This window comes from Terrapene carolina, unplaced genomic scaffold (genome assembly GCF_002925995.2).
Source record: "Terrapene carolina triunguis isolate 2854851 unplaced genomic scaffold, T_m_triunguis-2.0 Scaffold199, whole genome shotgun sequence".
In the NCBI taxonomy this organism is placed as follows: Eukaryota; Metazoa; Chordata; order Testudines; family Emydidae; genus Terrapene; species Terrapene triunguis.
In genome coordinates, this window is record NW_020664550.1 from 2662766 (window position 1) to 2678633 (window position 15868).

At 52.4% G+C, this 15868-nt stretch overlaps 1 protein-coding gene across 1 annotated transcript in view; it reads left to right on the forward strand.

Moving 5' to 3' along the window:
• LOC113404948 (pleckstrin homology domain-containing family A member 6-like) overlaps positions 1-15868 on the forward strand; it is a 90505-nt gene that overhangs the window by 35335 nt on the left and 39302 nt on the right. Inside the window, exons 2-6 of the mRNA XM_026655234.2 lie at positions 9734-9820; positions 10240-10354; positions 11233-11337; positions 11843-11915; positions 13342-13442. Coding sequence (XP_026511019.1) covers positions 10253-10354; positions 11233-11337; positions 11843-11915; positions 13342-13442 — 381 coding nt within the window. The 5' untranslated portion in view covers positions 9734-9820; positions 10240-10252. The remainder of the gene's footprint in view (positions 1-9733; positions 9821-10239; positions 10355-11232; positions 11338-11842; positions 11916-13341; positions 13443-15868) is intronic.

A 15868-nucleotide genomic window follows, 5' to 3' on the forward strand; every position in this document is an offset into this window, starting at 1 on the left:
GAGAGGCTCTCCCTGTACCCCTTGCTGTACCCCAGAAACCCTTCTTAACTGGCAGCCTGTATTATGCCCCAGCATTAGGGCAAACAGTGCAGCCCACTGATCTCACCCAGAGTTTCCTCCACCAGGGAGTCGTTACTCCCCACTTTCTATCCCCCACCCTCTCAAATTCCCTTCCCACCTCACTGAGATGAGTAACTTAATCGGTACGTGCCTTGAACATCCAAAGGTCTCCCACTGCTGCCATTAGCCAGAGGGATGCGCTGGAGAGGATGAGGCCTAGCGGCCTGAGCACAGGCAGAGGAGCCAGGTGTTCCCGAATTTTAATGCTGGCTCTGCCCCGACTCAGTGAGTGGCCTTGGGCAAATCATCCATTGTCTCCTTCCCTACGGCTAACGACACAGCCCTGCTCTAAGCACTAGGCAGCATTTCCCCTGACTGGCTCTGCTGGGACTGCTCTCGGCGGGGCCCAGGGGAGGAGATATCTCCTGAGTCCAACTCGTCTGGTAACTACTGGGAGGAGAGGGGAAAGCGCCTTCCATGAGCACAGCTGGGCCATCGCAGTGCAGACACATTCAGGGCTTAGAGGAGCCTGTGTGGGGTTTCTGTGTTACGCATCCAGCCAAGAGTGGGGCTGAATCCCCGATGGAATTAACAAAACTGGCCATTGTCGGGATGAACGGAATCTAGACATCAGTCTGATGATCAGTGGCTAGAAGCATACGCCAGGAATTAAAAACTCTGTGTCGAATGGGGCTGGGGCTAACGTGTGAGTGTTGCTGGGCCTGACTCTTCTCTCCACGGACTTCCATGAGGTTACACCTGATTCATACCAGGGATGGATGAGGAAACTGCTGTGTGTTTATAGCCCAGCACATTTGTTTAGGATTAGCTCCTCCAGGTGAGGGCCCCAGGCCCAGAATGAGCTGTCTCCAGCTAAAGTTCAGGGAACCCCGGTAACCTGGAGTCACATCCAAGCACACAGACGTGTGTGGTGGTGAGGAGTCCAGTCAGATCACTCCACATCCACTCCCCGCATCTTAAAGGTTCCCCCTTGGGCTGCCACTCTCGCTGCAGCCAAGGAGGGCAGGACACCTGTGTTGTCCAGAGGCGGTTCCTTGGAAGCAACAGATGTTGCTCCCTCCAGCTTGGAAGTGTCAGGAGCTGCACACCAGCAACCAGTGGCAGTGAATTAACTGGTTCACACACAATGCTACACATCCACATATGTCCGTAGGTGGTGGTCTTTCTATCAACTGTCTGCACAGATGCCACATATTATAGAGAGCAACAAGAGGGATGAGCATCCATCCTCCAGGCCTGCCTGCCCTCCCATTGGCCTGGGTCATGCAGCAGGCCTGACTGGATGATCATAATGGTCCCTTCTGGCCTGAGAGTCTTTGTCTCCCTGCCCAAGCGGTAGAGCGGGAAGCTCAGCATTGCCGCATGGGCTGTCGCCTGTCCCCTCGGGATGCTGGCTTGGTTTTAAGGGCTTCCAGGAAGCGATGCCTTTCGGAATTACCCAGCGGAATGATGTGATGGCAGCAGAAGTGCCGATTGATCGGCTACTCGTGACACCCTTTGGATAAGTAGCGCCTCCCCAGAGCTCTGCGGCAGTAGCGTGCCAAGGTGCTCACAGCCCCGGGCTGGCTGTACTGCTGTGATGCTGGCAAGGGGGAGTGAATACTGTGTGATATAAGCCAGCTGGTATCCCAAGCTCTACTTCCTTGTTTGGAGGTTTCTTTTAAATGTCACTGCTTCATTCCCCCCTGCCCCTCTCCCCACCCCGGCTTCTAATACTAACAATCGAGATGGACTGAAATGTGTTTTTTAAAGTGCTGGCCCAAGGGGGAGAGTGAGTGGCTGTGTCAGTGACTGCGCACCCGGCCACCAGTGCTTTCCCCTTTAAATCTGGGGTTGCAAAGGGCTTTATGAACCCTAACAATCCCCCCTCTGTGAGCAAGGGAAGCATTCTTGCTATCGGTCCCACCGTCAGGAGAACCCAGTTCTTCTGCCTCCCAGCCGCCTGTGCTAGCTCTTACTCTAGAGGGCAGTCTGGTCAGGAATGGAACCCAGGAGTCCTGACTCTCCGGCCATGCTCCCTTCCTAAAATGATACCGCTGGGCCTTCGCCTATGAAGAAACAACAGTGACTAAGTGCGGGGAGGAATATAAGGCCACATTAGAACTGTCTGAAGATGAGCGACTAAAAAAAAAAAGAGCAGCAGGGGGTGGGCCCAGTTTAATAAATCCTGTGCCATGACCAAGGTTAGCAGTAAACATCTGCTCAGTGTGTCTGCAATTTACTCTGTTGACAGAGGTCGGTCGGTCGGTCTGTCTGTCTGTCTAATCACTCCCATCCCCGTAGCATGCTCCTTCCCTCGCTGAGCTGCAGATTTCTCCAGCGTGGGATAAGAATGATTCCCCAGGAGGGGTCAGGGTAGCCGAGTGTCTCTTCCCTCAAGAAAACCCAGTGCCCTCCGCTTTTCGCCTTCAGCCTGGCAAAGAGCTGCTTCCTTGTGCCCAAGTGGGTAGGGTCAGGCTGCAGCATAAATCCTCTTCTGTCTGCACCTGACGCATGAGTGTGTGTGTGTGTGTGTGTGTGTGTGTGTGGCAGTGTCTCTGCCCTTCACCTTTCTCTCCTTGGGGAACCGTGCTGGGGATCTTTTTATTGTTTCACTCCATGCTCGGCGTGCCTGCTGGCTGCTCCCGCACGCGAGGCTGCGAGCATCGTTCGCTTTGAATGATGAGCCGGGACTGGGCTAGAATAGACCCCGCTGCCTAGAGAGAACGAATGCCTCCCTCCCCCCTGCGTGTGCCCAGGAAGAAAGGGGAGAGAGAGAAGGAGCGGGAAGCAAATGCGACCAGCGCTGAACTCAAGGGAATCAGACAAGTTGAAGATAAGGATGGAAAGCTCATTAGATCACCCACTCCGTCTCCCTGCCAGTGCAGGATCATCCCCCACGGTACATTGCCTAGTGCAATAGAAGAGCCGCTGGAGTGGCAGGAAGACTTACCTCTCTCCCACGGGATGGTTGTAGCCGGGGATCCCTGCTGAGCTCGGGAAGGGGACCTGTCACAATGCTAAAGTTCCGGGCAGACCGTCGGGTCAGGTAGGGCTCACCTGGTGATAACAGCAGGGCTGGGGGGGGAGAGGAAGCAGGCCAGGAAGGCAGGCCCAGTTCGTTGCCTATGGGGGGCTTTGTGTGTGTGTGTCTGTGTGTCATGAAGTGGATGAGGGAACTTCAGCTTGGTCAGTGACTGCTGCATTGCAGTGCTTCGGGAGGAGATGCTTAACTCAGGAGTTTATAGAGCCGGGTCAGGCAAGGCAGCTGCCAGGAGAGGAATTATTTAAGGAGGTTCCGAGGAAGTAACTTTGCTCTGGAAGGGCCCTGGGAAGCTGGAGGAGTGGGTGGTGGCTGGGATGGAAGAGGCAATTGAATGAGTGCCGGGAGGAGCTGCAGAAGCTGCACAGAGCTACTAAGGATGGAAGCTGGGGTGGTGGTTGGGGGGACCTGTGCCTGAGAGGATAAAGAGAAACCTGCTGCTGGCTGGCAGAATGAATGAACCTCTGACCAAAAGCTGCAGGCAGGCTAAGAACCGTATGGGTGAGACCCGTCCACGGACGCTAATTCCGGCAGCACCGGGAACGTCAGCTTTGCGAAGGGGTCCCTCCAGTAGCCCAGTTCCTGGGCGCAGAAACGCTTGCTCTAGCAGAAGGTGCTTCCCTTTGAAACGACATTCCCTGCAAGCTGGCGTGGGGCAGAGGGGAGGTTATCACCTGCCTATGTAATGCCATTGTGATCCTTGTAAAGTCACTGGCGTTTGTGATTATTTTTAAAACCAGGTGCAACCCAGAGCAACCAAACCCCCACCCGCCCATCATTTCTAGTTAGAAAAGTAGCAGTAGGGAAGTGGGGTTATTTAATGGTGTCAATTTCTTTGTTAAAGTCAGCTTCCTTATTTATAAAAATAATAATACAGCTTGGAGAATGAGATTTTCCCCCCCTCTTTCATCCGGGGCACATGCTAACGAAAGCCCTTTAAGCTAACCGAGGAGGGAAGAAAGCAACTGAAAGAGAAATAGTATTGGCCAAGGGTACTGGGGTTTGGGCAGTAATGGTGCTATGCAGGAAGCGCTCCTTTTAGCAGGATTCCTGCCAGCAAACATTTAATATCCTCTAACCCTGGCCTTATCTTATCCCAGACCTTCAGGTGAAACTTGCAAGTGGCTGGGTGGAGGGACGAGCGGCCGCGATAGCTATTTTTCTTGCTCCAACTTTCACCATTCTGCTGACTCTATGCAGAGTCTGGCTGTTTGCATGGTGATGTCATCGGTGGGCATTCAGTGCACAGTGGTCTGGTGCCTGGCGGTGCTGCATGTCAGTGTTCAGATGCAGTGATGGTGGGGGGCCACGTTATATGCAGATAGTTGTGTGCAGGTAGCCGGTGTCTTGCTAGGAGGATGGGGGCTGGAGGGGGCGTAATTTATATTGCAGCCATTCTCTGTTCCCTTGAAGAACATTGCAAACCGCCCTTGAACAGGATCAAGCAAAGCTGGTAGTGAACTTGTATTCGTGCCTTAACCTTGATTTCTAACTCACCAAAGTGAGGAGAGATCCAGGGTTGTAACACGGACTGCACCTGAAACCTGCTGATCCCTGGGGTTCTCCAACCTGGCAGTCAAGGGCCCGACTCAAAAGCCAGCGAAGTCCTTGGGGAAACTCCCCTCGACTTTAGTGAGCGGTGAATCAGGCCCACTAACTGAATGTGTAGAAGGTGGTTTTTCATCCTGTCTCTACTGGAATGAGGAGGAGCTTGTGGGCTGAGTCATCCTCCGCTGCTTTGGACCTCCTGCAGCCATCCACACCTGGGTGCAGTATAAAATGCTGCTGTTCTCAATCAGTAGCAACTTGGAGTTTGTCCGCACGTGGGAGTTGCACTGGAGTAAATGAAAGTGTGATGTTAAACTGGTGCAATTTTGTGTGTGGATATTACTCATATTGGTTTAAATCTGGTTTATGTTGGTTTAGCTGTTATAAAGTACAAGCTAAATCACTATAAACCAGGTTTAAACCAACTTGAGCGTCCATACGCAAAGTTGCCCTGATATATCTAAACAGCTTTAGCTAAATGAGTACAACTTTGTATAGGCCAGGCATTGTATTCACTGTACACAGGTGCAAATGGCTACAAAGGTATGAGGCAGCGAGGACTCAGACCCTGGTTGGCTCCATCCATACTAGGAAATTAGGGACTTATAACTCTTGACCAGTGGCAACTATACTGGGCATTTAGGGTTAGACAGCAAGTGGTAAAAGCGCCTGAGTTCTGTCTACATTATGGTCCAACGGTTAGGGCACTAGCCTAGGATTTAGCCACTGCTCTGCCACGGAATCCGTGAGTGACCTTGGACAAGTCACTTAGTCTCACTCTGTGCCTCAGTTTCCCATCTGTACAATGGGGATGATAGCCCTGCCCGACCTCCCAGGGGTGTAATGAGGATGCATACATTAAAGATTGTGAGGTGCGCAGATAATACTGTAATGGGGAGGGGGGATACAATTATTTGTGTCCTACAGGAGAGGTAGGGTCCCTGGTCATGGCGCAGGCCCCCATTGTGCTGGGCGCTGTACAAACACAGAACAAAGAGACGTCTCTGCCCCAAAGAGCATACAGTCTAAATACCTTAGCTAGATAGATTACTACCACCCTTGGAGCTGCACCACTGGTGGCTGGTTTTCCTCGCAAAGCCAAGGCCCCTGGCACTACTGCTGTCTGCATTTTGATAACGTAACAGGGCAATTAGCCAGTGTAAAGCGTTTTCAGCAGTGTACTAGTGGTTTGGGGGCTTTGCCGAAATCCCCAGAAACCGCCGGGTCTTCTGCTCCTTAATTTGTTGACTTTGGGTTTTGCTCACGTAACCGCAGTTGGCAGTGGTCGCGTTTTCACTTTGCAAACGCTTTAATTTAAATTAAAGGCTGGATTTTCTTACCCACTGAAAGCAATTTCTGAACAGGCCCACAATCAAATCAGTCCTCTGGCCTGCAGGAACCGAGGAGCAGAGCTGGGGCCGCGCCGGAATGCTGGGGCTGCGGGGCAAGCCAGCCCCACCCAGAACCACTGATCTTGAATGTTGCGACGTTTTAGGGGTGTTCGGAACTGAATACAGTTCTGAAACCTGCACCGTTTTTATACTGATATCATTTTCTGTGGGATGGGGCGGTTTACCGAAATAGCTGTACCAGTTCAACTCGTAATGTGGACACAGTTATACCAATAAAAATTATATCAGTATAATTTATTCCCCTTCCTGTACAGGAATAAGCTCTAAGCTTTTATAGCAGTGTAACTGATTGTACTAGGGAGGTTAGATTGTTTTAACGACACCGGTATAGTTAATCTGGTACATCTTTTGTGGTTTAATTCAGGGCTCAATCCAACCACCATTAAAGTCAGTGAAAGACTTCCAATGACTCTGAGAGTTGGATCAGGCCATTGGTTTCCTTGGGGCTAATTAAGGCACAAGGTTCTACTCCCATGCATGGCAGAATCGAGCTCTCAGTGACGCAATTCCATCTCTTATTATAAACAGTCTTCCCACGTGCAGTCTAATCTCACTCATTTGCACTTAGTAGGGCTGCAGGGCCATTACTATTGTGAATGACTCTTTTTCCGAACAAAGGGGTAAGTGAAAAAACAGCAGGCCCAGTGGAGTTACACCAGCGTTGAGTTTTCCCCACTTAAAAACAGCGTGTCGGAGAACATGACCACGCTAATTTAGTTGGACAGCAGTAATTTCATTTTATGTTAATATCTCATCATGTCACAGTCGATGTTCTGTGATATGTCCTGGAAAGCTAACGAGGTCTCAGTAATCAGAGACCTCACCTTGGCTCTCTGTTCCGCAAGCTTTGCTGGGAAGTGCAGATGAAATTTGTTACGCAGATTATGCAGCATGTGGATTAGCGAAGGGAGATTCTGCTGCCATTTGCTGTTCGTTAAGTGTTGCAAATCCATCAGCTTTCGAAAGGGGCTCTTCATGCCCTGTTGTGGCTACCAGGCTGTTGGATGAAGTCCTGTGGCTTCTGCTTCTTTGGAGCCCTCTGCCAGCATTTGCACATGATCTGGGGTTCTACCTCCACTCAGATCCTTCATAAAAGAGCAGCTCTGTTCTTAACGTCTGTGAGCGGCGCGTAGAAGGGGGACAAAGGTGAACAGATGTTTGCTCTGGTTTTATTGTGTCCCTTTTCTGCCCTAGTTGCAAGCTGGCATCTCATCTGCTTCCTCCAAGCCAAAGCCAGTAGCCACAGCCTGCTCCTTTAAATCCCACTTGCAGAGATCCCTCATGGGATTCGGAATGCTGCCATACCTGGGAAGATTGTGGCTATTGTCTGGGATGGGGAAATTCAATTTGTTCCTGCAAGTGTGAGTGCCAATCACTGGCAGAGAATGTTCTCTCCTGGTCAGTCTCAGACAAAATGTGAGGCAGAGAGCCTTGTCTCTGTAGTGAAGCCCTATGCTCAGGGCTCTGAGCTAGAGACAATGGGCCCAGTTCTGCTCTGCTGCACCCAGGTGACCCTGTGGAAATCAGAGGGGTTGGGAGCAAGATATGGGTCTGTGCATCCAGTAGCCAGTGGTCCCTTGGACTGGGTTTGACAACAATTAGTTGGGAGCTGGTGTAGTCTAGTGGTTAGAGCAGAGGACAAGAAGCCGACTCCTGGATTTTATTCCCAGTTGCTGCGGACTGACTGTGGATTTAGTGTAGATGCTGATACCCTCGCTCACCTTCAGTAACGCCGTACTCCACATGTGGTCTGAGCCGTTCCAATGGAAGCGCTCAAGGAGGAAAGTCCTGTTCTGTGTGAGGGGGTCTGGATCTGACCCTTGCAGCCTGAGTGCAAATGAATCCAGAGGTAGGAGCTGCAGCAGCTCAGTCCCTCTGAAAATCAATCCCTTTAACCTCTCTGTGCCCCCATTTCTTGATCGTAAAACAGGACGACTAATACCAACCCATCTCTGTAAGGGGCTTTGAGATCCAGGTCTGAAAAGTGCTGTGTGATAACAGTGTAGGGTGATTGCTATCGGTACTGACTGCTACTCCGATAATGAGGATCTGGAGCCGGTAAAGGACCATGGTAAAGCCAGTTCTTTCCAGGGGCTGACTGGCGATATGAAATCCATATCAGTGTGGCTTTGGGCGTGTCGCTCATACTTTATTTACTAGCGCCTGCGTAACCCCGTCCGTGCTGCATTATGTACGTTGGTGCTTTGTAATAATGTACTCCAATGGGCTTGCTGTTTCTTTGGCTGTTAGAACATGTGGCTGCGTCACACAGCAAAATTAATAGGGAGGAAAGCCTCTGAAGACTGAGATTTAATAGGCTGTTATGACAGGTGAATGCCATTAGGGGGCTATTCATTAACCCGGTCTATTGACACCTGTGAAAGCTTCTCTTCCAATACATGCCGCTCATCCAAATGGATGCTCCACAGGAAACGGCCTGTGGAATTCAAGCATGTACTAGGTGGTAGTGAAGGGGCTAATGCTAGTCTGGTTTTGTGTGCCGGGACTGTGCAAATGTGGCATAAATGCTTCCATCCATCTGGACGTGTATCTGGGGAAGTGGAAGTGCTGTGAATACTGGCCTGAGGAGGATCTGCCTTTGTGGCATCATTGCTCAGTGGCAAGAGGAGACGGAGAGCATTGTGCATGGATGAACTCCATCTCCCGGCACCATATGTCGGCCAGGCTTAATGGCAGCTGCTAGGTGGGCTCTGCCATGTGTGTTCATCTTCACACTCTGCTCTGACCTTGTCTCTCTTCAGCCCCGGAGATGCTCCAGCTGGTTTGCCAAGCCTCCTGCGTACAATCTCACCTGGTCTTAAAGTAGCAGTCACCTCTTATTGGCATACACCTAGGGCGGAGTTGAAATTACAACCACAAAGCCCAAGAATTTAGGGCTGAAATGGGAGCGTGATTGGGACCACCACGGCTTGTGTTCTGTCCAGCTTGTGGGGCAGACAGTTTCTTCTGTCCCCAATACATAGCTGGGCTGGTCTTTACCCAGAAAGGTGGGAGGGGGCAGTTATAACTGAATCACAAAACCCTCCTGCTTCCCACACACACTCAACCCACCAGTGTTTCAAGTTCCTGCATCTCCTAGACATGAATTAATTTTACGAATCCCTAAAACATAGTGAGGTTCTCGCCACCTCAAACTACCCAAGGTTCACTCATTCTTAGTCATGAGAACAGCTGGATAAGAAGAGACCAGTTGCTTACCTAGGCTGGCATCCCATCTCCAGCAGTGGGCAGTGCAGGAAGTTTCAGGGGTATATATACAAGGTCACCCCCTCAAAATGTACCTATTGGCACAATGCTAAACCATACTCTATGGTAGAGGAGGGGAATCCTTCCTGACCCCATCTGGTGATAAACATATGCCCTGAAGCATGTGGCTTGATAAACCCTGATCATTTTTACTAATGTAGAGTCACTGCAAACGTTGTTTCCACCCTTAGTGAGTTGAAATTCATTCATGAGCTATGTCAGAAAGAAGCCGAAGGCTGGGCACAGTCAAGCCTTCAGTTATTTGCCTCCGTAATATCCTGCAGCAGCAACTTTCAGCACTTTGAACTGGTACACAAAGCAAAAGAAGAGCCGTGATGGAGCACGTCGCTCTGTTCACTCCAAAGCCGCTTAATTCCGCCAAACTCTCCTCTGTGTTTTCCAGCCACAATGAAAGACGGAACACGTTTCTGCACCCTGTGACTGGACACATCCCAGAAGAAAACGCAAGATTTGACTTACATTTACAGAAGTAGGTTTGCTTTAGAATGCGTGTGTGTGTGTGTGTGTGAGAGAGAGAGTAATGATTGAAGTGAAGGAACCAGAGGGGAAAAGAACTAATAATACCAAGGAAATATTGAGAGCAAAGACCATGGCAGGGGATCTACAGGCCAGGGAACAGTATGGCTTTGCTGTGAGACGAGGGGCAGCCTTGCTTTGCTATGTATGTATGACACGTCTGTGTGTTTGCACAGTGTGGGCCTCATCCGTGGAAGTCAGTGGAAGGACCCTCTGCTGGTTGTAATTAGCTTTGGCTCCAGCCCTGTGCATAGGGGTGAGCACCATAAGTGTATCAGTGTGTCATACGTATGGGCCGTTATTCCTCAGCTGTCCTTGCAGAGATCTGCAATAAGCTTTTTTCTCTCCTTTCCCCCTCTCTCTCGATGGCAGCTCTACAGTGGACATGTCCAGCAAAGCAGGTGGGAAGCGACCGGCGACCATCAGCAGCGAATCATCCAACCACACCATGGTGTCAGAGATGCCTCAGGAGCGACCAAATGGCAGGGTATGTTCTTGGAGCACTGGACACTGGCCTGGGACCCTAGGAGACCTGGAATCTATTCCCAACCGTGCCACTAGCCAGCTGGATCTAAGCTGCCCCTTATACCTAATGTTCTCATTGCCTCTGGACATCTGAAAGGGCCCTTCTTCTTGTTGAATGGGCTGGGGGTAGCCAAGCACACCTGCCCTGGCAGATGCCTGCTGGTAAGCAGATGTATTTGGCCTGTTGGAGTCGCTGTGGGCACAAAGGCATTCAGGGACGGAGATGGGTGTTTAGGCACTGGACTGGCACTCAGGAGATCTAGGTTCATTTCTCAGCTCTGCCACAGACCCCCTGCTCTCAGCCAAGTGGCTTCCCCGCTCTGTGCCTCAGTTTCCCCCTCTGTAAAACGGGGCCAATGATACTGACCCATCTTTGTGAGGTTCTTTGAGATGTGGGAATGAAAAATCCGGCATAGCAGCGAGGCGATTATCACGCCCCTTCCACACTAAGGGGAAGTAGCTGGCTGGGATCAGAGCATCAGCAAAGTGAAGGCAGCGATTAGGATCCACCCCTGTTTTGCGGTAGGGAAAAGACAGGCCGAGCTGGTTGCAAGGAGGAAGCAATGGCGAGCCTTGGACAAGTAGCTAAATGGCTGAGATTTCCCAAGGGTGATGTGATAGGAGTGCTGGCGGTAAGATGCAGCTCTCCCTCGCCCGCCAGATGGCAGCATTGCAAGGCATCCCTCAGCCGCATGCTCCGTGAGCTGCATGGCTGGGTCTGACTATTCCCCGTGGGTTTGCCGGGAAAGCAAACGCCCCCAACAGCTGCTGCCGCCACCCCTGGGAGAGGCTGTTCTAAAGCCGGAGCGTTCTGAGAGCCTCCTCTCTCCTTCTCCAAAGGCCTCGCGCCCTTCCCGGAAGGGGATCGCCTTCGGGAAGCGCTCCAACTCCATGAAGCGGAATCCCAACGCGGCGGTGACCAAAAGCGGCTGGCTCTTCAAGCAGGTAACGTCCCCCTTGTGCCGCGGCGGGGAGCATTCCCCTGGCTGAGCCATACATCTTGCAGCGCCACCTCCCTCTGTCAGCCAACCCCTGGGCATCAGCAAGGACCGAGGGACGATGTGGTGCCCCAGGCCGCACTAGGACTGGTGTGGGACTGCATGGGGCGTGGCTCTTGGGTGCCCATTCCACACACCTGCCAGACTTCCCCCGCCCCACCCTCTATCTGTCCCAACCTAGCTCCAGTGCATCTGGCTGTGACAGCAGGGAGCGCTGCTGCTGGGTGCCTGCCCCATCTGGCCTGCACCTCTCCCCAGTCACTCCCTCCCGCGATGGCTCCTGCAAGCCAGCACGGCTCAGTGCCACCCTGTGCCCTCTCCTCAATGGAGCCCACCCTGGGCTCTCCCTGTGATGCACGAGATGCTGCGGCTTCCCCCACTCGCTTTCCCCCACTCTGCTTTACAAGCAGCGACGGGTCTGGGGCGCCCTCTCACTCATGCCTCTCTTGCAGGCCAGCTCTGGCGTGAAGCAGTGGAATAAGCGCTGGTTCGTGCTGGTGGATCGCTGCCTCTTCTATTACAAAGGTAGGTGGTGGGGCCGAGGACTAAAGAGCCGTCCCATGGGCCCAGTCCTGATGGGGCAGGGATCCGGCAGCTCCTGGTGCACTTACAGCCCCAAAGCCAGGTGACCAGGGGTCAATCTGGGCAGCTGGGGTCGGATCTCAGAGTCCAGCGTCGGTGAAGAAACCCAGTTTGTTGTTTGAGGCAGAGCGAATTCCGCCCAGCAGGTGGCTGCAGGGAGATGGGTGCGGCCAGTCAGAGGAGGAGTTAAAACCCTCCTCTTCGAAGGGAAGGGTTTGCTGTTACGAGTTGCTGAGGGATCCCCGTGAGGTGCCAAGCACCTTCCCCCTCAATGGGAGCCACGTACGCTCAGCACCTTGCAGGACAGGGCTCCGAGAGAGATAGTACAAGGTGCTCCCAGGGTGGAATGCTGTGGAAGGTAGCTCCATCTATGCATCCTTCGGTTTTTCTGTAGCCTCTTCTCTTACAGTAGCCAAGGTGGGGGGACGGTTGCACGGCCCTCTGGTTAAACACTGTGAAAGGGATCGTGCTTGGTACAAATTCAGCAGCTCCCTGCTGGCTCAGCCGTTCCCTTACTTACCTGGCCCAGATGAGACCAGAAGCTAGCCCTGCCTCTCTCCGTGGGGAGCTGTGGGTCTGTATACCAGAGGCGCTGCTCTTGGCATGCCCCGGATCTGAATGCTCCAACTCCAGCATCCCTGTGTAAATGATTAACATCAGCAAACAAACCTGTCACCCTTTTGCCTGGACCTCCTAGGGCCAAGTTGGCTTTTCGAGCAGCTGTTATCAATGGTGCCAAGAAACAGAGGGCATGAGGGGGGCACTGGCACCATACAGCTGCTCGAGGTCCGTGGGAAACAGCTGCCCCATGCCATAAAGGAGTGACGGAAGCCAGTCCTGAATTCAGATGCCAAATCAGTCCCCAACCTTCTCCCCACCCACCCCCTGGCCTCATCCGGGCTGGAGCACTCCTCGGTATGGAGATTCACCCCACACCTTTTGCAACCTCCGCTTTCCAGCAGGCTGCTGGCTCGGCCTAATCCCTGGCAGCAGGTCTGGAGGGCGGGCATGAATAATTAACCAGCCTGTATTGTGAGCTGTGAGTGATAGGTTTTTGTGGGGGCTGGGGGAGCGGGAGAAGAGAACAACAGATGGGCAGATGCGACAGGGAGGGAGCCGGCTTCCACAGGTAGGCTGGCTCTGGTCCCTGGGCTGTGGTCGCTCTTAGGAGCCCAGCTCCCATTTTAGCAGGAGAAAGGAGGGATGCGTTCCTAGCCAGAGGAGCCTCGTCCACTTCCCCCTCTCCTCGCGCTGCTGCTTTAAAGGGGAGACGGGTCTTGCCAACCACCTGGCATCTCCAAACCGGCCTAAGGAGGGGAACTCCCCCCTCCTTATCTAACGCCCATTTCTTCCCCCTGGGTCAATGCAGATGAGAAGGAGGACAGCATCTTGGGCAGCATTCCGCTCCTCAGCTTCCGGGTGGCAGCCATCCAGCCGTCGGACAACATCAGCAGGAAACACACCTTTAAGGTCAGTGTGTGGCCATGATGGCATCTCGGGGGCAGCGTCGCGCTCCCAGCCGTTGGCCCGGTTCCCGGAGGCCACGAATGGAGCCGCGGTTTGTCGCGCGACCCTCCCTTCCGAGAATCTCGCTGCCTGGTAGGGCCTGACGTAGGCTGTTGGGTAAGAGCAGTGCTCAGAGGTCTCTTGGCTTGTGCTCTCCGCTTCCTGTGGTGACCGGCGCTTGGGGGAGGTGTGAGCTGCTGTGGACGGTCGCTAAAGACAGGCACGTACCTGAAGGGGAAAAATGGGCATTAGTGACCTGGTTGCCTGCTGCAAACTGGGGTCCTTGACACACCACTAGGGGTAAAGACAGAACTGCCGCTGTGTCCTCTCACCGTGCTCAGAACAGGATTAACAAGTCCAGGTCTTTTAGCCTTCCAGGGTGTGACCCAGCCCTGCCCTTTTTGTCACTGGCCACACCTGCGCCAAGCAGGGGGGCATATGGCACCCCCACTCTGAGCCGCCTGCTTTGCTCAGATGTGAAGAGGACCACATGAGAGGTAAAACAGAGGGGAATCTGGTCTCTGGGTTTCCTGTCCAATAACGTTTAGCCAGAACGCAAAGACCAGACCCAGACCAAAGCGCCCCGTGACTTGGGGAGGGAGCTCAGATTGTAGGAGGAATCCTGCTGCTTGTTCCCCCTCTGAAGCTGTCCCTCTATCCGTAAGAAAGATGGGTGGAGGAGCTGGCGTGCAGATCCAGACTGGGTTAGAGCCTGTGTGATGGCGAGTGTCTTCAGCTCCTATTGACTTCAGTGGGAGTTGAGGGTGCTTAGCAGTCTTGCTGCTAATACGGGGTGAAATTGACCCCTGTGCAGAGAGCAAGCACAATAATACCACCACCAAGTGCTTTACACCCATAACTCTCAAAGTACTTTTTGAAGGAGGTCAGGATCGTTACTGCTGTTGTACAGATGGGGAAACTGAGGCACATATGAGGCAAGTGACTTGCCCAAGGTCATCCAGCAGGCCAGTGGCAGAGCCAAGAATAGAACCCAGGTCTCCTGATGCCCAGTCCAGTGCTCTAGTCACTAGGCCACGCTGCCTCTAACTGGAAGCTGTGCGTGGGCCTTGTCAACCCCATAGGTTTAAGTGTGTTAGCCTGCTGCACAAGCGTGAATTGCTCCTAGCCAGCGGTGATCAAAGCATGCTAGTAACCCAATGCCAAGGAGGGGCTTCTCCTTCTCAGCTGACAGCTGTGTGAGGGTTTTCGCAAGCCTTCTACTCAGCCATTCCCCCGTTTTGAGTTACTCTCCCCTGTTAATAAAAACAACAAATGTACGTAAGCCAGCGTTGCTATAGAATCGCACCCCCGGCAGTGCTAGAATTAGGCTGCGTTCAACCCCAGATGTGCAGGAGGGCTTCCCCCATCTCTCTTTTAAACTAGTTTAGACTAGTGTTCACACTCTCTCACACACACACACACACACACACACACACACACGCAATATATTGTAATTGTTTAGCACGTAATTAGTTTCTACTTGTCAAACTTCTGCGCTGAGGGGAGCGGCTGCAACGGAGCAGCGACTGAAGCTGTGAAACTCCTGCTGAGCTGTGGGCAAAAGGAGCCATTTGGTTTTATCCTCCCAAGAGCAGTTAGTGTTACACATGCATGCACACTCATACACGCACAAGCACCGTTGTACACACGGTAGCCCATGCTCACAACTCACCTAGACTTAATAATCTGTCCATTCACGTATGCAAATTGAAATGTGCATCCAACCCATGGGCACTCAAAGACTTAATTTTTTTTCACACTTGTACATATGCATATTCCCACTTGCACTAGCACACAGGCCGAACACACCTTGCATGCAATCACACAGGTGCACATGAACACACACACAAAAATACTCCCACATACAAACACCTACTCACTTGCACCCGTTTATGCTCAACTCTCGCTCAAAGAAAACCCAGCTCGCCCACTGATGCACACAAATGTACACACAGAAACAAAAATCCACAAGTCACAAAAACACACTCCTATGCCGAATGCTTGCACACACACTGCCTTGATTCTCTCCAGCTGGGGACAGAGCTGCAGAGACGCACACAGAGCCTGGATTCTCTGCAGCTGGGGGCAGCGTTACACACGCAACCTTGATTCTCTCCGGCCTGGGGCCGTGCTACACCCACCGCTCTATTTTGTTTTTATTCTGAGGCATTTTTGGGTGCTCGTCACTGGAATATTATTTGCACATTCATTCCTGCTCCAAACCTTATATTGCAACATTCAGCAGAGGGCGAAAGGTCTGCTCCGCCCTCCAGAGGCTCCCTGTCCTATTAATGGCAATAAAACAAGAGAGCAAGGGAAAGAACCTTCAAGAACTGGCAAGTCCTGGGAACATTTGGGTCATTAATAAAGCATGGATCCGGCCTCCTGAA